General features: G+C 44.2%; 1 protein-coding gene across 1 annotated transcript in view; it reads right to left on the bottom strand.

Moving 5' to 3' along the window:
- The window catches only part of LOC125453805 (GRIP and coiled-coil domain-containing protein 2-like), a 146498-nt gene that overhangs the window by 56065 nt on the left and 64905 nt on the right, over positions 1 to 25528 (bottom strand). Inside the window, exons 9-15 of the mRNA XM_059647642.1 lie at positions 23842 to 23874; positions 19204 to 19245; positions 15264 to 15320; positions 14223 to 14303; positions 5953 to 6009; positions 4792 to 4869; positions 3554 to 3589 (exon numbers count right to left, since the gene is read on the bottom strand). Coding sequence (XP_059503625.1) covers positions 3554 to 3589; positions 4792 to 4869; positions 5953 to 6009; positions 14223 to 14303; positions 15264 to 15320; positions 19204 to 19245; positions 23842 to 23874 — 384 coding nt within the window. The remainder of the gene's footprint in view (positions 1 to 3553; positions 3590 to 4791; positions 4870 to 5952; positions 6010 to 14222; positions 14304 to 15263; positions 15321 to 19203; positions 19246 to 23841; positions 23875 to 25528) is intronic.

A 25528-nucleotide genomic window follows, 5' to 3' on the forward strand; every position in this document is an offset into this window, starting at 1 on the left:
TCCATCACACTCCTTGCAAATGATGGAAAAGCTTTGGAGAATTAGGAAGTCAGTTACTCGCATCTGACCTGCCCTTGATGTAACTGTGTTTATGTGGTGAGTTCAGTTGAGTTTCTGGTCAATGATAAACCCCAGGATGGTGATAGTGGGGGAGTCAGTGATAGAAACACCATTGAATGTCAAGGGCCACTAGTTACATTGTCTCTTACTGGAGACGGTCATCACTTGGCATTTGTGTCGTGTAAATGTTACTTGCTACTTGTCAGACCAAGCCTGGATCTTGTCTGATTTTGTTACACTTGAACATGGACTGCTTCAGTATCTGAGGAGTCGCAAATAGTGCTGAGCATTATGCACTCATTGGTGAGCATTCCACTGCTCACCTTATGATGGAAGAAAGTCACTGATGAAACAGCTAAAGATGGTCTGACATCGAACACTACCCTGAGGAGCTCCTTCAGAGGTGTCCTGGAATGGAGATGACTGACCTCCAATAACCATAACTATTTTCCTGTATACCAGGTTTGACTCCAATCAGCAGAGCATTTGCCCCCAGTACCCACAGATTCCATTTTTGCTCGGAGTCCTTGATGCCACTCTTGGTCAAATGCAACCTTGTTGTCAAAGACCGTCACTCTCACCTCATCTCTGGAACACAGTGCTTTTGACCATGTTTGAACCAAAGTTGTAATAATATCAGGATCTGAGTGGCTCTGGCAAAACTCGACCTGGGTGTCAGTGAGCAGCTTATTGCTGAGCAAAGGCTGCTTGATAGTGTTATTGATAACACCTGCCATCACTTTGCCTATGATCAGAGTAGACTGAAGGGGGTGGTAATTGGCTGGGTTGGATTTGTCCTGCTTTGTGTGTACAGGACATCCCTGGGCAATTTTTCACATTATTGGGTACATGCTAATGTTGTAACGATACTGGACCAACTTGGCCAAGGGTACAGAAAGTTCTGGAGCACAAGTCAAAAGTATTATTGCCAGAATGTTGTCACAGTCCATAGCCTTTGCAGTATTTAGTGCCTGCAACCATTTTTTGATATCACATTGAGTGAATTGAATTGACTGAAGACTGAATCTGTGATGTTGGGGACCACTAGAGGAGCCCAAAATGGACCATCCATTCAGCACTTGTTGCAGAAAATTACTATGAGTATTTCAGTCTTATCTCTTGTACTGATGTGCTGGGCTCCGTGATCTTTGAAGATGGGTACATTTGTGGAGCCTCCTCCTTCAGTGAGTTGTTTAATTGTCCACCACTATTCAGGACTGGCGGAGCTTAGATCAGATCTGTTCACAGTAGATTGGCTTGTATTTATCACTTGTTGCTTATGCTGTTTGGCATGCATTTGTCCTATTTGGGAGCATCACCAAGGTGACGCCTTATTTTTAGGTACGCCATGCTGCTCCTGACATCCCTCTTGCACTGTCCTTTGAACTCTGGTTTGATGCTGACATGGGAGGGCCATATGGAAAATGATTCCTGACTGATGAGCATAAAATAGACAAAATGCTTGAAGGTAAATCAAGGTTCTAAATGGTCCGGCAAGATTAAAAGTAGATGAATATCCAGGGTCAGATGAAATGCACCCCAGATCGTTTATCAAGGTAAGGGACGAAATAGCAAGGGCACTTGCAATAATTTTCCATTCCTGTCTGGCCACAGAGGACTAGAGGACATCCACTGTATTGTCATTATTCAAGAAGGATGCAAGGGATAAACCAGGAAACTAATAAGCCAGTCATTCTAATCTCAATGGTAGGAAAACTATTGGAAGAAACTCTCAGGGACAAGACTAATCTGCATTTGGAGAGGCAAGGATTTAACAAGAACAGTCAGCATGGTTTTGTTAAGTAGAGGACATGTCTCACAAACTTGACAGAACTTTTTTTGAAGAGGTTATCAGTCATATAGGTGACAGCAGTGCTTTTGATGCAATCTGCTTGGACTTTAGCAAGGCTTTTAATAATATCCTACATGAGAGATTGATGGAAAACGGTAAGACCCTGTGGGATCCAAGGAAATTTGGCAAATTGGATCCACAATTAGCTGTGTGGCAGGAAGCAAAGAGTGATGATTGAGGGGTGTTACTCTACACGGAAGCTAGTGTCTAGTGGAGTCCTTACTGTTGTGGTTTGTACAAATGATTTAGACATGAAGTGAGTTGATAAATAAGTTTTCAGATGATACAAACATGTGTGGGTTGGTAAATAACGAGAAGGAGAGCCTTAGACTGCAAGAGAATATAGACGAGCTGGTCAGACGGGCTGATAGTGGCAAATCAAAATGTTTGGTGATGGACTTGGGCAGGACAAACAAGGCAAGGGAATACATGATGAGCAGTAGCACAATGGAAAGCGCCAAGGATCAAAGGGACTTCAGTGTGCAAGTACACTGGTTCCTAAAGATATCAGGACAGCTGGATAAAGGACTAAGCATATGGGATACTTGCATTTATTCATCGATGCATAGATTTTTGGAATAGGGAGATTATGTTGGAAGTGTATAAAACATTGGTTAGGCTGTAGCTTGTGTGCAGTTCTGAAACCCGAATCATAGAAGGGATGTGATAGCATGGGTGATAGTGCCAGGAGGCTTACAAGGCTATTGCCTGAACTGGAGTGTTTCAATTACAGAGGTTGGGCAGACTGATGTTTTCCTTAGAGCAGAGGAGATTGAGAGGGGACATGACTGAGATGTATAAAAGTATGAGGGACATAGATTGGATAGACAGGAATAAACTATTCAGAGTTAACGTTTTGCCTCTGGTGACCCTTTCTCAGAGCTGGTTCCGAGGAAGGATCACTGGAACCGAAACGTTAACTGTGTTTTTTCTTTCACAGATGCTGCCAGACGTTCTGAGCTTTTCCAGCAACTTTGTTTTTGTTCCTGATTTACAGCATCCGCAGTTCTTTTTCATAATTTAAGAATAAACTATTTCCCTTAGTGGAAGGATCAATAACCAGGGGGCAAAGATTTATGGTAAATGGCAGAAGATTTGGATATATGAGGAAATACTTTTTCACGCAAAAGTGGTGAGAATCTGGAACTCACAGCACATTTGGGTGGTAGAGGCAGAGATCCTTATAACATTCAAGAAGCGTTTAACTGTACAGTTGCAATGCCAAGGCGTACAAGACTCAGGGCCAAGTGCTGGAAAATGGGTTAGAATAGTTGGCTGTTTGCTTTTGACCATTGTGGATGTGATTGGCTAAACATCCTTGAGATTTCAGACTCAGCACCCGAATAAAAGCATGGAAATGTCAGATAGCTTGTCATTCAGCTGTCTGGGGTATTCTGGTATTATCGAGCAGCCTTTCAATCCCAACAGAATTGCAAGTGATAAAGTGTGGAGATGGATGAACACAGCAGGCCAAGCAGCATCTTAGGAGCACAAAAGCTGACGTTTCGGGCCTAGACCCTTCATCATATCTGTGTGGAGACTGTGATTATAAGTGAATGGTTCCTGCAGTCTAGGGGATGGCAGACACACAAGGGCAGTAATCTTTACCACTCTGTTAGCTGCTTGTGGGGAGATACGTACCTTCTCTGTAAAATCCTTCTCCAGCCTTTCCTCCACCTACACAGGAAAGAGAGAAAGAGAAAGTAGTATCCGAACTGTCATTCCTTTCTCATATGCCAAGTGAGGATAACACAACAAGAATCAGTGCACCTGGAATTGTATCCAATGAGAGCCGGTAGCTACTGGTTGACATCAGCCAGTTAGCAAATAAACCAGTGTCAAAGACTATCTGCAGAACAGACCTCAGTTCTGTGAGGCTGTCAGAAGCACAAAAAACTGCAAATATAACTTTAAATTTATATGCAATGTGGCCACTGACACTAAGGAACGTATGCTTTCGAAACAAGTAAGTAACTATAATTCATATGTATAAAAATCAAATTATGCCCACCGCTGGTGACAGACCTGTATTCATCAATAGTGCATTCCTGTGGTAGACAGTGATCTGCCCCCACCAGTGCTGTACCCAGTGTTAGACAATGGCATTCTGTCTCCACCAATACTTTATCCAAGTGATAGACAGTTCTAAATCCCTTCATTGTACAGTGACAGACCCATACCCATCTGTACCGTACCCCAGTATTATACAAGATCAGACCTGTCCCCACCAGTCCTCTACTCCAGGATTATATGGCAACTTTCTTGTCCCCAACATTATTAGACCACCATCTGTCCCCACCAATACCCTATCCCAGTATTATACAATGTAGATCTGACCTCACAGCACAGCACCCATTTTATAAGTACAGTCCGAAACCCACCAGTAGTGTATCCATGACGTACAGTGACAGAACTGTAACCACCAGTACTATCCACCAGTGTATAGTTATATATTACTGATGTATACCAATCAATACTGTACCCCTATTTGATTGCACAGCCCTGTATCTACCAATACTGTACCCTTGTTATGCCGCGATATACCTGTGTTAGACAGTATTGTATATCAATATTATTGCATGACAGACCCATACCACTAATACTGTACCTCAGCATTAGACAGTGTACAACCTGCCCCACCAGTACTGTACCTGTGTTATATTGTGACAGACCCAATTCCACCAGTACTGCACCCCAGGGAGAAAAAAGGTTAGGAGGGAGAGGAAGGGGGGCTATGGGGCAGTGAGGAAGGTCTCGTATGGGAGATGAATGGGGAGCAAGAGGAAAAAATGGAACAAAGTGACAAGCAGGAGAGTGAAAAACCAGGAATGCTTATTTTGCATTCAAAAGCAGTACAGAACAAGTTTTGAGTTCCTCACCACTGGACTGGCACGAGCTGAGCTCGCACGAGATGATGTACGGGAGCCAGAGCCAAGAAAGCAGTTATGTTCTGAAAGCTTGATGAGCGAAGAAAGGGAGAGAGATAGAGAAGGTGTACATTAGACAAATGCTACAAATATGTTATTGAGTTTACAGCATGCAATGTTCTTCAATCATTGTTACTTTAATGAAGAGAGCTTCATAATTCAGTGTCTAGGAGTCAGCTCTCCCTGGACCCCTTTCACCATAAACCTGCTGCTCACTTGGGACCCAATTTTGGATTGGCCTGACCCCAGCAGGAAAGCCAGGTAAGCTGTGTGTGTGATAGCTTGGGCATAGTGTTCCTGGGCAGCAAACATAAACAAGCCTGATCTGGACCGAGAGAGATAGAGAAAGTGTACATTAGACAAATGCTACAAATATGTTATTGAGTTTACAGCATGCAATGTTCTTCAATCATTGTTACTTTAATGAAGAGAGCTTCATAACGCAGTGTCTAGGAGTCAGCTCTCCCTGGACCCCCTTCACCATAAACCTGCTGCTCACTTGGGACCCAATTTTGGACTGGCCTGACCCCAGCAGGACGGCCAGGTGAGCTGTGTGTGTGATAGCTTGGGCATAGTGTTCGTGGGCAGCAAACATAAACAAGCCTGATCTGGACCCATCCAGAGCCCAAAGTGAGGCTCCAGCCTCTTCAATAACCATTAACAACACCTTTGTTGGCAGAGAGATTTAGGGACAGAATTCAACAACTGAGGGTCCAAGCAACAGAAAACACTGTCATCAGTGATGGAGTGATTAAAATTTGGGTTCTACGAGAATTGCCTGAGCACACAGCTGTCTGAACTGGATGGCTGGATAAGGTTAGAGAGGGGGAGGGATGAGGACACAGGTAAAATTTGAAGCACTCCACTGCTCCTGTTGATTGTCCAGTATTGGTTGTTTGACAGTGCTTTGCACTTGCACTGGTGAGGGCTGGGGATCGGATTCACGAGAATCTAGGGCACTCACACCAGTGAAGCAAACTCCCAAGTCAGAACTGGGTTTCTGACAGCTCTCTGCTGCGTAGATTAACTAGCCTGGCTTCAGGAGTATACTGACACCATGTTAGGAACTGATCTTCCAAGAGACAGTGACTGTGAGAGGGGACTGGGCCTTACTGCGTGAGAGCTGGAGCTACTGTACCGGCGGCTGCAACTCCCATCGTAGGCTGACACCTAGAAGAATGAAAAGAGAGAGAAGAGAGATAAAGCCAAGAAACACACCAGCACAGGGGGCTAACCTGGCACATCAAAGGCATTGTTTAATAGTATTGTAACCAGGCATAGTCTGATCAGAGAGAAAGACTGAAGACAGAGGCAGGGAGAGAGTGTATACAAACGAGGTTACTATGAGCATGACACTCATCAAATACAAGGAGACGAATCATTAACTCTTTGGACGAGAGAAAGGTTAATTTTTTTTAATTCACTCATGGGATGTGGACATCGCTGGCTGGCCAGCATTTATTGCCCATCTCTAGTTACCTTTGAAAAGGCAGTGGTGAGCTGCCTTCTTAAAAATCTGCAGTCCATGTGCTGTGCATTGACCCACTGAATCAAAATTGATTCAGTGACAGTGAAGGAACAGTGAAATATTTCCAAATCAGGATGGTGAGTGGCTTGGAGGGGAATTTGCAGGTGGTGGTATTCCCATGTATCTGGTGTTCTTGTCCTTTTAGACAGATTTGGTTGTGTCTAAGGAGCCTTGGTGAATTTTTGCAGTGCATCATGTAGATTGTATATATTGCCACTACTAAGTGGCAGGAAGAAGTGGATGCTTGTGCACATAGTGCCAATCACAATATTTTCCAAATGATGAAAAGCTAGGAACTGCAAAAAAAACAAAAAGTACTCAGAAGGACTGAAAAAATACTTATGTTTAGAATTAAAACAGTGAATGTTAACCCTTCCATTGTATCATATTGGTCAGATTCAGCTTGGACTGCTGTGTTTCGCTGTCAGGACCTCAGGAAAATCACGCAGTGCAGATTCATAGCATTATCATGTCACTGAAAGGGTTAAGCTACTGAAGACATCATTAACTCAACCTTTTTGTGTTAGAGTACAAAAGAATCAGCCAAGAGCAAATTAATATATGTAAAATATTGAAATGATGTGATAGAATAAATCTGTAATAACTATTTCCTCTGTTGGGTAAGTCTTAAAATTAGGGCAATAATTTTATAATTCAAGCAAGGATATTTGAGGGGAACCAGGATTCACTTCTTAATAGAAAGAACGGTGAAAATCAATGGCTGCCCTAAAAAGCTGTGGATGCTGGAGGACAGGATCTGGTGCTTTCAAGATTGAGATGGCTCAATTTAAGTAGGGCATAGCTATCAAGGGTTAAGGATCAAAGAAGGATGGGGCTACAAATAAGCTGCATTCAAATTGGTAGATGGATTGAGGCTTGAATAGCCAATTGAACTAAACATGCTATTACGTAAACAAACCCATTTATTAATCGTAACAAGGGTCTGCCATCAGTCCTGGGAGAGTCCAAGTCCTAGACTTTCAATAGCCTTTGCAATCCCTTTTTACACCAAGCTCCCCGCCCTTTTTCCATGGCTTTTTTTCTTGAGGCAGTACCAAGATGCAGCTCATACACCTCAACATATCCTGCAGCTGAGATAATAAAATGTGAGGCTGGATGAACACAGCAGGCCAAGCAGCATCTCGGGAGCACAAAAGCTGACGTTTCGGGCCTAGACCCTTCATCAGAGAGGGGGATGGGGTGAGGGTTCTGGAATAAATAGGGAGAGAGGGGGAGGCGGACCGAAGATGGAGTGAAAAGAAGATAGGTGGAGAGAGTATAGGTGGGGAGGTAGGGAGGGGATAGGTCAGTCCAGGGAAGACAGACAGGTCAAGGAGGTGGGATGAGGTTAGTAGGTAGATGGGGGTGCGGCTTGGGGTGGGAGGAAGGGATGGGTGAGAGGAAGAACAGGTTAGGGAGGCAGAGACAGATTGGACTGGTTTTGGGATGCAGTGGGTGGAGGGGAAGAGCTGGGCTGGTTGTGTGGTGCAGTGGGGGGAGGGGACGAACTGGGCTGGTTTAGGGATGCGGTGGGGGAAGGGGAGATTTTGAAACTGGTGAAGTCCACATTGATACCATTAGGCTGCAGGGTTCCCAGGCGGAATATGAGTTGCTGTTCCTGCAACATTCGGGTGGCATCATTGTGGCACTGCAGGAGGCCCATGATGGACATGTCATCTAAAGAATGGGAGGGGGAGTGGAAATGGTTTGCGACTGGGAGGTGCAGTTGTTTGTTGCGAACTGAGCGGAGGTGTTCTGCAAAGCGGTCCCCAAGCCTCCGCTTGGTTTCCCCAATGTAGAGGAAGCCACACCGGGTACAGTGGATGTAGTATACCACATTGGCAGATGTGCAGGTGAACCTCTGCCTAATGTGGAATGTCATCTTGGGGCCTGGGATAGGGGTGAGGCAGGAGGTGTGGGGACAAGTGTAGCATTTCCTGCGGTTGCAGGGGAAGGTGCCGGGTGTGGTGGGGTTGGAGGGCAGTATGGAGCGAACAAGGGAGTCACGGAGAGAGTGGTCTCTCCGGAAAGCAGACAGGGGTGGGGATGGAAAAATGTCTTGGGTGGTGGGGTCGGATTGTAAATGGCGGAAGTGTCGGAGGATGATGCGTTGTATCCGGAGGTTGGTGGGGTGGTGTGTGAGAACGAGGGGGATCCTCTTTGGGCGGTTGTGGCAGGTGTGAGGGATGTGTTGCGGGAAATACAGGAGACGCGGTCAAGGGCGTTCTCGATCACTGTGGGGGGAAAGTTGCGGTCTTTGAAGAACTTGGACATCTGGGATGTGCAGCAGTGGAATGTCTTATCGTGGAAGCAGATGTGGCGGAGGCGGTGGAATTGGGAATGGGGATGGAATTTTTGCAGGAGGGTGGGTGGGAGGAGGTGTATTCTAGGTAGCTGTGGGAGTCGGTGGGCTTGAAATGGACATCAGTTACAAGCTGGTTGCCTGAGATGGAGACTGAGAGGTCCAGGAAGGTGAGGGATGTGCTGGAGATGGCCCAGGTGAACTGAAGGTTGGGGTGGAAGGTGTTGGTGAAGTGGATGAACTGTTCGAGCTCCTCTGGGGAGCAAGAGGCGGCGCCGATACAGTCATCAATGTACCGGAGGAAGAGGTGGGGTTTGGGGCCTGTGTAGGTGCGGCAGAGGGACTGTTCCACGTAACCTACAAAGAGGCAGGCATAGCTGGAGCCCATGCGGGTGCCCATGGCCACCCCCTTAGTCTGTAGGAAGTGGGAGGAGTCAAAAGAGAAGTTGTTGAGGGTGAGGACGAGTTCGGCTAGGCGGATTAGGGTGTCGGTGGAGGGGGACTGGTCGGGCCTGCGGGACAGGAAGAAGCGGGGGGCCTTGAGGTCCTGCAGCTGTCTGTGTCAGGTAGTCATTGTATCACTGTCATATATCATTCAAATGCAAATGAAGTTCTCTTTCAGGATATAGGAATACACGTAATTTGAGATCTGACATCTGGCTTGTACGGCATATGGTGTACAAAAGTAATTTTGTATTGGTATGCTTCCCAAGATTCTCTACCATGTGTCAGATTCTGTGTCTATTGTGACTGACTGATGTAAACTAACTGTTTAGATTGCTCAATAATTCCATTCTTGGTGTCTCATGCAACTCTTCTTCCCAGACAGTTTCTCGAGATGAAGAGCATGACTTGCTTCCTCTCCAATTCTGGGAGTTCTGAGTTGGAGATCAACTCCAGTGCATGGTCTACAGACTCTGCCAGATGCGGGCAGCTCATGTTTGAAGGTTCAGGTAGACGAAATATCTGGAGGTTTCTGCATTTCTCTAACACCTTGACCTCACTTCTGTGTATTCCCAATGATGTGTCTCAATGTATTCAGTGCCTTCCTGAGTATTTGGTTTGGGAACAGTTTAGTGTCAGACACACTGAGGACCTGGGTCTGAATGATTAACACCTCTGAGCACACTGCCTTGGGGGAGATCATTACTGGTGGATCACCTTTTGTGCTACCAGATTTGGAGTGTTTTGCAAAGGCAACAATGCTGGCATTTCTCCAGTGCTTTATGTGCCTAGCATAGGTCATTCAAGTGACTGAAATACATAGGAGCACAGGGATCACTGCTGCTTGGTTAAAAAAAATGCCCTCACTCTTAGCTTTGAGATCCAGGTCCACAAATACACTTTCCATCAGTCCCTTAAGGGCTGATCTGGCATGTGGACGATGACATCAAATTTTACCTAGGTCTCCCTTCATTAAGAAGAACCTTACAAACTACTAGAAGTGGTTCAGAGTTTCGAAGATCTAACTTTTGGTCTTAACCGTTTGGGGAAGGGGGTTTTGCGCAAGGGGTGGGGGGAGCTTGTCCTTTGGGAGCTGGCTGGGAATTACCTTCCTTTCGTGATGTTTAATGAAAGGCTAATTTTCGCACATGCTTCAGTGGTATGATTAATAATGGTCTAGAGCTCAGTTTCTGAGTGAGTACATGTGCAATTATCATTGGCATTCTGAAGCTGAACGATTGTGGTTGGAATAAACTTGGTTTTAGATTGATGGTGGTGCACGTTGAACAGTTTCTGTCTGTTCTGTTATCCATGCCTGTAGATAATTTGCTGTAGGTGATCTATAGTATTGCTGAGAGAAAGATGGAGAAAAGGATTCTTGCAATGAGCTTTCACTAAGATAGTGATGGTTCCATTCATGAGTATCATATGCCATCAAGAGCAGGAGGAGAACTATCATAAATTTCTGAGGGTGCCCGAATTAGGAGGGTACTCCATAAGCCTTCATGATTGTCAATCAGCAAGGATATGAATCTATAGAAAAGGTGTGATTAGCGAGGAAGCTGAAAGATAAGCAAATTGCAATAGAATTCTCCTCTTCATGAAATCTTTAGAACAACGTTTTTTCAAGACCAATACTCTGATCTGCCAGCAAGACCACTACTTAGAAGGACAAGGGCAACAAAATTCTTTGAGGACGTGACAAAGTTGAAATTCATTGAGGATGTGACAAAGTTGATTGATGAGGGAAAGGCTGTAGATGTCATATACATGGACTTCAGTAAGGCGTTTGATAAGGTTCCCCATGGTAGGCTGATGGAGAAAGTGGAGTCACATGGGGTCTAAGGTGTGCTAGCTAGATGGATAAAAAACTGGCTGGGCAACAGGAGACAGAGGGTAGTAGTAGAAGGGAGTTTCTCAAATTGGAGACCTGTAACCAGTGGTGTTCCACAGGGATCTGTGCTGGGACCACTGTTGTTTGTGACATATGTAAATGATCTGGAAGAAGGTGCAGGTGGTCTGATCAGCAAGTTTGCTGATGACACTAAGATTGGTGGAGTAGCTGATAGTGAAGGGGACTGTCAGAAATTACAGCAAAATATAGATAGACTGGAGAGTTGGGCAGATAAATGGCAGATGGAGTTCAATCCGGGCAAATGCGAGGTGATGCATTTTGGAAGATCAAATTCAAGGGCAAACTATACAGTAAATGGAAAAGTCCTAGGGAAAATTGATGAACAGAGAGATCTGGGTGTTCAGGTCCATTGTTCCCTGAAGGTGACAACGCAGGTCAATAGGGTGGTCAAGAAGGCATATGGCATGCTTTCCTTCATTGGGTGGGGTATTGAGTACAAGAGTTGGCAGGTCATTGTTGAAGTTGTATAGGACTTTGGTTCGGCCACATTTGGAGTACTGTGTACAGTTCTGGTTGCCACATTACCAAAAGCATGTGGATGCTTTGGAGAGGGTGCAGAGGAGATTCACCAGGATGTTGCCTGGTATGGAGGTGCTAGCTATGAAGAGAGGTTGAATAGATTAGGATTATTTTCATTAGAAAGACGGAGATTGAGGGGGGACCTGATTGAGGTCTACAAAATCATGAGGGGTATAGACAGGGTGGATAGCAAAAAGCTTTTTCCCCAGAGTGGGGGGACTCAATTACTAGGGGTCATGAGTTCAAAGTGAGAGGAAGAAAGTTTAAGGGAGATATGCGTGGAAAGTTCTTTGCACAGAAAGTGGTGGGCGCCTGGAACGCGTTGCTAGCGGAGGTGGTAGACGCAGACACGTTAGCGTCTTTTAAGATATATTTGGACAGGTACGTGGATGGGCAGAGAGTAAATGGACACAGACCATTAGAAAATAGATAACAGGTCAGACAGAGGATCTTGATCAGCGCAGGCTTGGAGGGCTGAAGGGCCTGTTCCTATGCTGTAGGTTTCTTTGTTTCAAAAACATAGGAACACCAACTCCTGCAAGTTCCCCTCCAAGCCACTCACCATCCTGACTTCCAAATATATTGCTATTCTTTCAGTGGTTTTCTTCACCAGGTCAGAATCCTGGAGCTTCCTCCTTATGGGCTTGTAGGTTTACTTATACTGAATAGACTTTGTGTGCTAGTTATCACTGTCTTCTCAAAGGCAATTAGAGATGAGCAATAACAGCCATATCCCATGAATTAATTAATAAAAATGTTGTGAGGAGATCTTAAGAGGATATAGAGAGGCGGATTATGATGTGAAACTATGAGAAAATGTTATATCATCCATTTTGGTGGGTAAGATTAAAAAAGTATTATTTAAATGATCGGAGATTACAGAGCTCCGAGATGCAGAAGAATCTGGGTGCCCTAATGCATGATTTGCAAAAGTTTAATGTGCAGGTACAGTAAGTCATTGAAAAACCTAATAGAATGTTATCATTTATTGTGAAGGGAATAGAGTACAAAGTCAGGAGGTGGTCTCTCAATTATACAGGGGCACAACTGGAGTACTTGTACCAGTATTGATTTCCTTATTTAAGGAAGGATGTAAAACTGCCTCATTGCCGCAGAGTGCAGTAGAGGCCGGGACATTGGATGCCTTCAAGGCAGAGATCGACAAATTCTTGATCTCAAAAGGAATCAAGGGCTACGGGGAGAGTGCAGGGAAGTGGTGTTGAAATGCCCATCAGCCATGATTTAAATGGCGGGGCGGACTTGATGGGCCGAATGGCCTTACTTCCACTCCTATGTCTTATGGTCTAAGCAGTTCAGAGCAGGTTCACTGGTCTACCTGGAGTGGGTGAATTGTCTTTTGAGGAAAATTTGGTCAGGCTAGATTTGTAGCTGGAGGAGTTTGCAGACAACAAAACTGGTGACATAGCAGACAGTGAAGAAGATTTTTAAAGATTACAAAGGGATCTTGATCAAATGGGTCAATGAGCTGAAAAAGGCACATGGAGATCAATTTGGATAAATGTGAGCTATTACATCTTGGTATAACAAACAGGGGCAGGACTTATGTAATTAATGGTAGGGCCCTGGGTAGAATTGTAGAACAGAGGCACCTAGGGGTTCAGATACATAATTCTTTGAAACTTGTGTAACATACAGACAGGATGGTTAAAAAGATGTTTAGCTCGCTTGCCTTCATTGCTCAATCCAGGGAGGATAGTATTAAGCTAGAGAGGGTTCAGAAGAGATTTACCAGGATGTGGCTGGGTACGGAATGTTTAAGTTGTAAAGTAAGGCTGGATAAGCTGGGACATTTTTCACTGAAGCATAGGATGTTTAGAGGTGATCTTGTAGTGGTTTATAAAATCATGAGGGGTATAATAGGGTGTCTTTTCCCTCGGATGGGGGATTACAAAACTAGGGACATTTTTTAAGGTGAGAGGAGAGAGATTTAAAAAAGACATGAGGTAGATTATTTTTACAGAGGGTGATTCGCATGTGGAATGAACCTTCTGAGGTAGCAGTGGATGCAGGCACAGTTAGAATGTTTAAAAGACACTTGGATAAGTACATGACTAGGAAAGATTTGGAGGGTAACGGGGCCAAGAGCCGGCAGGGGGGACTAGCTTAGTTTGGGATAAAGTTTGGCTCGGTCTCTTTGGAACAAGCAGTCTGTTTCTGTGCTGACTCTATGACCAAGAGGCAATTTGATTGAAACACAAGACCCTGAGTCACCTTGACAGGATGGATGTGGACAGATGTTTTCTCCCCAGGGAGATTCTAAAACTAGAGAGTCACTGTTTCAAAAAAAAAGGAGTTGCCATTTAAGATGACAATGAGCATAGTTCTTTTTGTCAAGGTTTAAGTGTCTTTGGAATGCTCGTCTTCAGAAAGGTAGTGGAAGCAGTCTTTAATCAGATCCACCACAATTTTATTAAATGTCACAGCAATGTAAAGAGGCCAAGTAGCCTACTCCTAATTTATGTATTCATATGCATGTATTATGTCGGCTCCATTTCAGGAAAGGAAACGAAGATTACATGGAAGCATAGAGAGAAGCAGTCATAACAATATACACACAATGACAAACACTGGGACACATAGATACACAGATGTAGGCTTGAATGCTGACAAAAACTCTCACGACAAAACAGAGAAATGATAGCAGAGAAACAGACCCGAGTTCCATTCTGCGATGCCGTATGGGACTTGGAGCTGGATCCAGTGCTATACAGAGGGAGGTCAGAGTAGCAGCTTCCCTGAGAAAAGAAAAACATACTCAGACTTTAACGAATGGAGCAAAAGGAGCATGGTGAGGGTGGAAAAGAGATTAGGTAGATGGGAGATAGGTGCAGGGAACGGTTCGAGGGAGGAGAGAATGGGGTGTGCTTGAGAGAATGGAGGCAAGTATGAGGGAAAAGGAATTGAAGGGATGGAGGATCTAAGCAGGGAGAGACAGGAATGTGGGCTGCCAAGGTGGGGAGTTGCAAGAATCAGGAGAGACAGGGGCTGAGAGGGGTGCAAGGAGTATGGGAACATTGGGGACATTGGGAGCAATGAGGTGTGCAGCAAGGAGTTTGCTGGGCAACCTGAGGTGATAATGGACAATGGAAGGGGTGCAGGAAGGTAATAATGAAAGATAGAGAGAGGTCAGGAGAAGGGGAAGGGGATGACAGTGAAAGTGCTAATGGAAGTGATGGAACACTGCAACACAAGTGGTTTTCATGTGAACCAGGAGACGATTTGTATGAAGAACCCAATTGTTCCCCACACAAGGAACATGGCAGGAGAATGAAATCACACAAACTGCTGTCTCGTTCCTGTGCCACTGCTTTGCTGATCTCAAATTGTTGTCACTGTACCAGAAACTCTGTGTGATCCCAATGAGTGGGAGAAACATAACAAAACATACCACACAGTTCAAGATAACAAAGTGTGTAGCTGGATGAACAGAGCAGGCCAAGCAGCATCTCAGGAGCACAAAAGCTGACGATTCGGGCCTCGAAACGTCAGCTTTTGTGCTCCTGAGATGCTGCTTGGCCTGCTGTGTTCATCCAGCTACACATTTTGTTATCTTGGATTCTCCAGCATCTGCAGTTCCCATTATCTCTCATACCACACAGTTCAAGCTGCAGTGACCGTATGGCCAACAGAATGCTGTATTCATTGTCAAGATTCTCACACACATGCACACCTCTACACAAATAGGCAGTACTAACCCTACTGGACTGTTTACTAGGCCCAGATCCACATGACAGCTCATCAAAGCCATTTGCCTGTCAGGAGAGAAGAGGAGTCCATAACGATCAGTTGAGGCACAGGACAGATGTTGCATTAACTTGGCTTTGATTGGCCTTATCTTGTCTCGGTTGAGTCCAAGTCCACTGGGACTTTGCCAAATTGTAACAGGCTAACATATTTGCAAGAGCTCACAGTACAAATACAAGGAAGGACACATCGGAGGCTGACCGATAGTGTGAAGAGCCAAATGTCGAGTCTACCATGATATTGAACTTAAACCAACCTATACACCTGTAGACCTCCCACACAATCTCAGTGCCTTGACTCACTCCAATGAGGCTCCTCCTATGGCAATGGAGAGCCCTTATCCACGGTGCAAAAGCATGACACCCAAATATTGAATGCTGTGGCTTAGAAGGAAGCCATTCAACCCACCACCTCTCTGCTCACTCTTTGGTAGCACTGTCCGATTAGTTCACACTGCACCATTTATTCCCTGCAGCCCTACACATTTTGTCTTTGCAAGCATTTACCCTAATTAGAAGTGTCAAAATTCAAAAGGGCTGTGGACGAAATATGTAAAGAGGAGTCATTCTCTTTGGTGGAGAACAGAGGACACCAATTTTAAACTGATTTGATGCAGAACTGGAAACAACATGAAAATAAACTATATTGTTTAGAATCTGGAACACGTTGCCTGCTGGTGCAATGGAAGAAGGCTCAATCATAGCTTTCAAAAGAGAATTGGATTAAAGAGAAAACTAAAAATTTGATGGACTATGCTATTAGAGTACGTAAATAGATGTAGCTGCATTGCTACTGCAGACAACCAGCACATTGACTGTAAACAATCTGCGATTCTACCATTCTTTGCCAATTACCGTCAATCTGTCTCCCTGATCACTGGGTCAAAATCCTGGAACAGCCAACCTAACAGCACTGTGAGTGCACTGCAATGTCTCAAAAAGGCAACTCGTGATCAACTCCTCAATAGAAATCAGGAATGAATATCAAATATTGGCCGAACCAGTGCTAATCACAACTTGTGACAGAATGCAAAAAGTATCTTCGTCCAGCAGAAATAGTTTCTTTATTCCACCAAAACTCGTCGTAATTTTGAACACCTTGATTGTGATCTTTTGTTTAACACTTCCCTGCTTTGGGGGTAGCCACAGTTTGTCTGGACTCTAACTGAAATAGGGTCCCTTGCACTCTCTTGAAGGCATAGATATCTTTACTGAAGTGTTGTGCCAAGAATGAGACATGATTTGTCATGTGGGGCCTGACTTGCAAATTTAGTATCCTTGCTTTTGTTCTCTCTGCTTCTATATATAAACCCAAGAAGCCCGTCAACTTGTCCTTGCCACCTTGAAAGACTTATGTCTGGGCTGAGAGGCAAAAGGCTCCCACTGAATTCACCGTGTCTTCTCTTTAAATACAGACTCTCCCAATGCTACAATAAATAGTGCCACCACAGTGACCAGATTTAGGTTTTTCAGGTCAGCAAGGTCCAGCTAGACTCAGAACGAGAACTGTTCCCATGGCACAATGCACTGTAGCAGCCATTCTTTATTTTTAAACAAGACTTACTTATTATTAGCACTGCTCAAAATATATCTTTTCATCAAGTGAGGAATTCATAGGCTGAATTCCCAATGGTCTCTTGGTAACTGTGGGGATCTCAGCACTTTTCAGGCAGATGGTAAATGTAGTTTCAGATGGTGCCCCATGGAGACAAAATCCAGCACAAAGAGGTGAGATTAAAGTCTTCTTTGTTGGTAATGAGTGATGGGAGCTTGTGTCATCTCAAACCAATACTCAGATGTGACTCTAGAAAATGCACCAAGTAGGCAGTAACTCAGTACTCCCACAGCTGACACATCGCCAACTCAATAAAAAATACAGCATCGCAGTATTAAGACACAGAGGGAGATTTCTGAGCTAGGGATTTGGACAGTGGAAGCTTAACTCTGATCTAACCCCATGCTGACCCTGTCCTGGAAATGTTTGGTGGGGACAGTGTAGAGACTATTTTACTTTGTATTTAATCCCATGGGAAATCTGCCTTGGGAGTACTTGCAGAGGGTGTTTAAAGTACTTGGTCCACAGGCATAAATCTTCGCTCAAGTGTGAAGCATAGAGCGAGGAACATTGCCAACGCTGCACATCTGAGTCGAGCAAAAGTGTTTCAGATAATCAAACTTGCCTCCTGTATAGTAGGGAGATGGGAGAAGCAGCAGTAAGAGGATGCAGAAACAGTGCAGAGGCAGGGCTAATGGAGTTGGGTGTGAAAACAGGCTGTTTGAAAGACCTTCCTTGATGCTCAAGAAATTGTGTGGAAAAGAATAAACAGCTCTCTAATCCTTATCCCTTATATCGTCTTGTTGTCCACAGAATCTCCATGGCACTCATTTATTCTCCGTCAATTTATGCCCATGATCCACTTCCCCATGGCTCCTCATAACCTCCAGGCCAACCTATGCTTCCCAGCCATCCATTATGGCTCTTTGCAGTCCAAATGCCAATTCTTGCAGCTCCCACACTGCACTTAAACCTTTTTACCCCTAATATTAAACTCATCCAGTATTGTATTACATCTCCATGTGAATAAAGTTCCAAATTTCTATTGATGAATTTACTATGTTAAAAATACTCTGATTGATTAAAAAAATCCATTCACTACACTGAAATTTCTTCAACTATTTAATTTCTTATAGAGACAAGAATTTATATTCATCACCCTATATCAAAAGCTTTATAATCACTTTAATCTGTCAAACTGTGAACTGATAGGCACCCCTTTGTGATCAGTTATGCAGTTATCTAATGATAATCATAAGAACAGTATTTAGCCATTTAGCCCCTTGAGCCTGTTCCACTGTTCAATGAGTTCATGGCTGATCTGTGGCCTAACTCTGTATACCTGCCTTGACCCATATCCCTTAATACATCTGCGTAATAAACATGTATCTGTTTCAGATTTAAAATTAACAACTGATACAGCACTCATTGTTGGAAGGGAAGTTTGCGGAAGAGAGTTCCAAACATCTGCCATCCTTTGTGTATACAAGTATTTCCCAATATCTCTTCTGCATAGTTTAGCCCTAATTCTCAGACTATGTCCCCTAATTCAATAATCCCCAACCAGAGGAAACAGTCCTGTGCCTTATGTCAACAGAATTACAATGCAAGCACTGGTTCTGTCTTTTTCCAAGCAGACTTTTTTTTAGAAATATTAAAGGCCAGGAAATAAATGGCTAGGCTGCTATACAGTTCCATTTAATTTACTCCTAGTCAAATCTGCTTTCAACAATCCCAAAGGGCATTTAACCTCTCCAAAAAATTCCAGTAAATTTATACCTCCTCCTGACAACTGATTCTCTGTGGCCTGTGAAACAACAGGCTGCCACCACCGTTTGCTCTGTCCCATGCCATAACACCGAAATATTGTGTTCATTCAATATTGAATTGTCTTCTGTTCATGCTAGAAGTTCAAATCCATAAGTGGCCATTGCCCCGTGGTGGGCATTGTCCAAAGCAGCTGGGACAATTCTAGTGGAAGGATTCATAGCCATTCATGCATGTGTACAAAGTAAGAAATATGCTGGATTTCCCACTCTGCATTCATCCAAGCTAAACAGCAGCTCCTCTTCCTGCGTCCCTGACTTAATTCACAATAGGGATTTTTCTTTTAAACAAAGGAGGTTGGGAGCACTACCACTGGCGTAACTATGGTGCCTTGATTAATGATAATGGTGATTCAGACTCAGCCAAAGAGGGGATTGAGGTACCACTCCCACCTATATCTCCGTTACACTCCCCCCGCCCCCCAAAGATTGGGACAGGTCTAGAAAACGGGAGGATGATACATGGGGTTACTTCCCGAACCCCAGCGCGAATGTGCTGCTTGCTACATACGGCCTTCAGTTTCTTCTTCTTGTTTTGACTCTTCTCAGGAACCTGTTTCACACAGAGCAACAAAAAGGTGAGGGAACGTTTCAGAACACTGGGTTGGAGAGGGGAATGGGTGTTATATCGGCATGCAGGGAGAGAAGGAGCATGTCACACTGAACTGCAATGCAAAATCATGCAGCACGCCCGCACACCTTTCAAGGGGTTGGCCAATGTCCCAGTACTACCTCAATAATCCATGAAGGGAAGGCTGATTTATGTAGGCCTCAGGATTGGTGATACTGGGGACACAGGTAAAAGTTTCAAACTTCAGAAATATTACTTAAAGTTTGTAGACAGAGTACACTTAGAATAAAGAGAATGGTATCGGACATGTGGTCTAGAAAACAGATATTCAATTCACACAACATCAATATAAGATTTCAGTTAGTAAATTTCACTAGTGTACTTGGACATTTAAAAAATGCTTGTTTCAGGAAAGTTGGCTATGAAGCTTTAAGATCGTCATAAAAACCCAACTGGTGAATTCATGTGACTTTACGAAAGAAATCTGCCCTCCTTACCCAGTACAGTATGTAAAGGTAAAGTTGCTAATATCCTCACTAGACTATAAGGCTGCTCTCTCGTTAGAGAGAAATGACTAGTCATGGTTGAACCTGAGAGTCACCACGCCTCAGGTGAGGGGAGAGATTGAGCAGAGTCCTTCATGGTAACCTGGTATGTATAGGACCACAGTCATGTAGTTGGCTGTTCACTTGCTACTGAAAGAGGCTGAGCAAGTCAGTCATTCACATGTATCAAATTTCCTGCAGCAGCAGCTTAAGAAGATGGTCCACCAATATCTTCTGTTCATGCCAGAAGTTCAAATCCCTTGGTGGGCACTGTCCAAAGCAGGTGGGACAACTCTACTGGAAGGATTCATAGCATTCATGCATATATACAAAGCAAGAAATATGCTGGATTTCCCACGCTGCATTCATCCAAGCTAGACAGCAGCTTTCTCAGTACAAGAAGGATGGGCAGTAAATAAAGGCCTCGTCAGTCTACAACAATAAGGACTACTTTATCTCTCTTCCCTAAACCAGAACCAATGAGCAACAGCAATTCCAACTGCACGTACCCACAAAAATGGAGGCTTGATAAACGACATAGAAGGACATACAGACTTACTCAGGTAGCTTAAACATGCATCAATAAGTCGAGGACAACTCATCCCCATGTCATGACACAAATTGTCCCGTATTCCCATTGGTGTATTCACTCCACTAGTTTACAGGCACTGTCCTTCACCTTCCAACCTCTTCACCTGCAGCTAAAAGACAGTGCCTCTTTCATGGGTGCAGCCAACAAGCTACCTATTACAATTAAGAGGACAGTCTTCATTTGCCAGGGTACATGGAGACTGTTGGGAGGCTAATGAACTGTGGCTCGGATCCAGCCCAATACTCTCTCACACACATACACACACATCCAATTGTAATAAACACTACACAAACACCAACAATCCTTACACACCACCTTCAAACCTACAACTACTACCATCTAAAAGGAAAAATAGATACATGGGAACACCGTCATTGCCTGCAAGTTCCTCTCCAAGCCATATATTTTCCTGTATTGAAATTATATAACCATTCCTTCACTTCACTGTCTCAAAATTCTAGAACTGCCTCCCTAATGGCACTATGGGTGCATCTATACCAAAATGAACTCCAGCGGTTCAGGAGGAATGGGATACAGGGGAACTTAGCTGCTTGGATACAGAATTGGCTGGCCAACAGAAGACAGCGAGTGATAGTAGAAGGAAAATATTCTGCCTGGAAGTCAGTGGTGAGTGGGGTTCCACAGGGCTCTGTCCTTGGGCCTCTACTGTTTGTAATTTTTATTAATGACTTGGATGAGGGGATTGAAGGATGGGTCAGCAAGTTTGCAGACGACACAAAGGTCGGAGGTGTCGTTGACAGTGTAGAGGGCTGTTGTAGGCTGCAGCGGGACATTGACAGGATGCAGAGATGGGCTGAGAGGTGGCAGATGGAGTTCAACCTGGATAAATGCGAGGTGATGCATTTTGGAAGGTCGAATTTGAAAGCTGAGTACAGGATTAACGATAGGATTCTTGGCCGCGTGGAGGAACAGAGGGATCTTGGTGTGCAGATACATAGATCCCTTAAAATGGCCACCCAAGTCGACAGGGTTGTTAAGAAAGCATATGGTGTTTTGGCTTTCATTAACAGGGGGATTGAGTTTTAAGAGTCGTGAGATCTTGTTGCAGCTCTATAAAACTTTGGTTAGACCGCACTTGGAATACTGCGTCCAGTTCTGGGCGCCCTATTATAGGAAAGATGTGAATGCTTTGGAGAGGGTTCAGAGGAGGTTTACCAGGATGCTGCCTGGACTGGAGGGCTTATCTTATGAAGAGAGGTTGACTGAGCTCGGTCTCTTTTCATTGGAGAAAAGGAGGAGGAGAGGGGACCTAATTGAGGTATACAAGATAATGAGAGGCATAGATAGAGTTGATAGCCAGAGACTATTTCCCAGGGCAGAAATGGCTAGCACGAGGGGTCATAGTTTTAAGCTGGTTGGTGGAAAGTATAGAGGGGATGTCAGAGGCAGGTTCTTTACGCAGAGAGTTGTGAGAGCATGGAATGCGTTGCCAGCAGCAGTTGTGGAAGCAAGGTCATTGGGGTCATTTAAGAGACTGCTGGACATGTATATGGTCACAGAAATTTGAGGGTGCATACATGAGGATCAATGGTCGGCACAACATTGTGGGCTGAAGGGCCTGTTCTGTGCTGTACTGTTCTATGTTCTATGTTCTAAGGCGGCTCACTACCACCTTTTCAAGGGCAGCTAGGGGAAACCAATCAATGCTGGCAGTCCACATGCTTAAAGTGAATTTAAAAAAATGCACAGTCTCATCTACACATGCAAATTTCAGCTTTCGAAGACAGCAATGGACAAGAACTAGAAGGGTTGATTTGCCCTCTTCCCACCCAGGGACCTGAGACTGCTATGACCTTAGCCCCCTGCCCAGACTGATTCAAAACCCAAGTGTATTTCAGACAAGTACCCAGGGCCCTGCTTGCTCCATATGGACAATATTTGCAGTCTATGGAGGGAAGTCATTACCCTTGTTCTAGGAGCTGCATTGTGTCAGTCCAGTGATAACTGACTTATTCTGATTTTAATCTTTCGAACTTTCTGCATCTTATGCAAAGCCTCAAGGTTTTTGTTCTCTGTTTTCAAATTTTAAGTTAGCGGACAAACAGAAGGCTGGCAGTAACGGAGAGGGTGTGGTTCTTGCCAGCTCAAAACAAGGGGCAGTTTGAAAAGAGATGACTGCAGAGGGGCCCAGGCCAGAGGGAGCATCAATCCGGTCTCCATCAATTAGTGGATCAGTTAGACTGCAGCCTCAGTAACTTAGTAATTCAGTAGTAATGTCGTGGTTATAATAGAAGGCTGGCCATCCAGGTCCTTGACTAATTCTCCGAAGTAAATGAGGTTAATTTAAATTGAAATCAATTTTAAAAACTTGGAAGAAAATAAAGTTGTTCTAAAATGCCAAAATAATAAAATGTGAGGCTGGATGAACACAGCAGGCCAAGCAGCATCTCAGGAGCACAAAAGCTGACGTTTCGGGCCTAGACCCTTCATCAGAGAGGGGGATGGGGTGAGGGTTCTGGAATAAATAGGGAGCTTGGGGACCGCTTTGCAGAACACCTCCGCTCAGTTCGCAACAAACAACTGCACCTCCCAGTCGCAAACCATTTCCACTCCCCCTCCCATTCTTTAGATGACATGTCCATCATGGGCCTCCTGCAGTGCCACAATGATGCCACCCGAAGGTTGCAGGAACAGCAACTCATATTCCGCCTGGGAACCCTGCAGCCTAATGGTATCAATGTGGACTTCAACAGTTTCAAAATCTCCCCTTCCCCCACCGCATCCCTAAACCAGCCCAGTTCGTCCCCTCCCCCCACTGCATCACACAACCAGCCCAGCTCTTCCCCTCCACCCACTGCATCCCAAAACCAGTCCAACCTGTCTCTGCCTCCCTAACCTGTTCTTCCTCTCACCCATCTCTTCCTCCCACCCCAAGCCGCACCCCCATCTACCTACTAACCTCATCCCACCTCCTTGACCTGTCCGTCTTCCCTGGACTGACCTATCCCCTCCCTACCTCCCCACCTATCTTCTTTTCTCTCCGTCTTCGGTCCGCCTTCCCCTCTCTCCCTATTTATTCCAGAACCCTCACCCCATCCCCCTCTCTGATGAAGGGTCTAGGCCCGAAACGTCAGCTTTTGTGCTCCTGAGATGCTGCTTGGCCTGCTGTGTTCATCCAGCCTCACATTTTGTTATCTTGGATTCTCCAGCATCTGCAGTTCCCATTATCTCTGTTCTAAAATGCCAACAGCTTGTCTCTTAACAAGGTGGTTAACTGCACTCAAACAGGACACGAAAACCATGACAAAAAATGAGGAGACCCATGCCATCTTCTCAAGGCAACCACGGATGGCAATAAATATCAGCCTCGCCAGTGATGTTCACATTCTGAGTGAATTGAACAAACTAAGTAGCAGCACAGCAATTAGTCCAGTTAGTGAGAGTCACTGTTTGAGCAGGCAATCGTGTTCACCATCTTACCCCTCCACAGGCACCAATACTCTCGTAACCAGTCTGTCAGGTGAAAGAAGAAAATCAGCTTATAGGAGAGGATTATAAATGAGATAGGTCTGGTGGCACACTGGTCGCTTTGAATGTAAATAAACTTGTCGTGTTTGAAGAGCAGAGAGATTTGAGAGCGCCATACTTTAAAAGCATCACTTAAGGATACTCACTGTTAAAAATGCTAATGATCTACTGGATTTAAAAGAGGTATAAAATATAAACACCACAAAATAATGATGATCCTTTAAAAGACCTTAATTACAGAGTGCTGTGTTTAGTATTAAGCTTCACATGACATGGAGAACGCTGAATTTTAAGAGAGGGGACATTGTAAATTCACTAGAACGCTCGTCCAATTTGTGGAAATGAATTTATGTTGGTAGTCTTTACATCAAAGCATAATGGATGAATGGGGCGATATGATGAAAGTACTTTCAGTTGTGCAAACATGGACTAGGTAGTTAGAAAGAGGCCTTATTCAATAGGTGGCATCAGACAACACAGATGTCAAGATTAAATGCAAGAGCAAAAAACAAAGTTACTGGAAAAGCTCAGCAAGTCTGGCAGCATCTGTGAAGGAGAAAACAGAGTTAACATTTTGAGTCCAGTGACCCTTCCTCAGAACCGGACCTAAAATGTTAACTGTTTTGTCCTTCACAGATGCTGCCAGACCCGCTGAGCTTTTCCAGCAACTTTGTTTTTGTTCCTGATTTAAAGCATTTGCAGTTCTTTCACTTTTAAATGCAAGAGATTTGTTGTGGGGCAGGAGAAACCCCTTAACAAGGGGCACTGCAGATGCAGAATTCACACCCTGGATTCCTGGTTGAGGAAGAAACTGTCAACATTCAAGTTTAGACTGGTTAGGAGGAAACAGAAAAATGGGTTCAAGTGATGTGGAGGGCAGGGTGTGTTTTTGTGAATGTGACTATTTACTTGGTCAACAAACTCAAACTGATTGGATTAGAATATGAGTTTCCAAGCGGTAACTTATCTACATTTAAAATAAAGTTATGATCAGGCAAATTTAAATCAAACAGCAAAACTTGTTACTAATAATAAGTACACTATATATATATATTGTCACGACCCTGGTGGGAATAGAGTGCTCTAAACCTAGCCCCACTATTCCATGAGTTGACACAAATCTGAAATATGAACAACTGAATCCCTAGATGGTTAAAGCCTGACCGTAACTATGATGTAGATCAAAGAGACTCACACCAAGTATCAAAGAACAAAAAAGCATTTATTAGAACAAACTTATTCTTCAACAATTGCTAATGTGCACATTTAAACCAGACCCCCTTTGAATCCAAACACATGCACACAATCATTCACACTGGATAGACAAGAATATCACATGTTGAAAATATAGGCAAAAAAATGTCTGTGGATCAGAACTGAGGAGCTATTCTGAAAAAGGGTCACCTGACTCTAAATGTTAACTGTTTTCTCACTACAGATGTTGCCAAACCTGTAAAGTTTCTCCAGCAATTTCTGTTTTTGTTTCAGATTTCCAGCATTTTGCAGTTCTTAGTTTTACGCAGACAGATGCTGGGTTGCAAACGGATTCCATTAGCAGGACAATGGAAAGCAACTGTTCATAAGTACAAGAAATGTTCATATGTCAAGTTTTTAAATTTTAAAACCATAGGAGATTGTG

This window comes from Stegostoma tigrinum, chromosome 7, assembly GCF_030684315.1.
Source record: "Stegostoma tigrinum isolate sSteTig4 chromosome 7, sSteTig4.hap1, whole genome shotgun sequence".
In the NCBI taxonomy this organism is placed as follows: domain Eukaryota; kingdom Metazoa; phylum Chordata; class Chondrichthyes; order Orectolobiformes; family Stegostomatidae; genus Stegostoma; species Stegostoma tigrinum.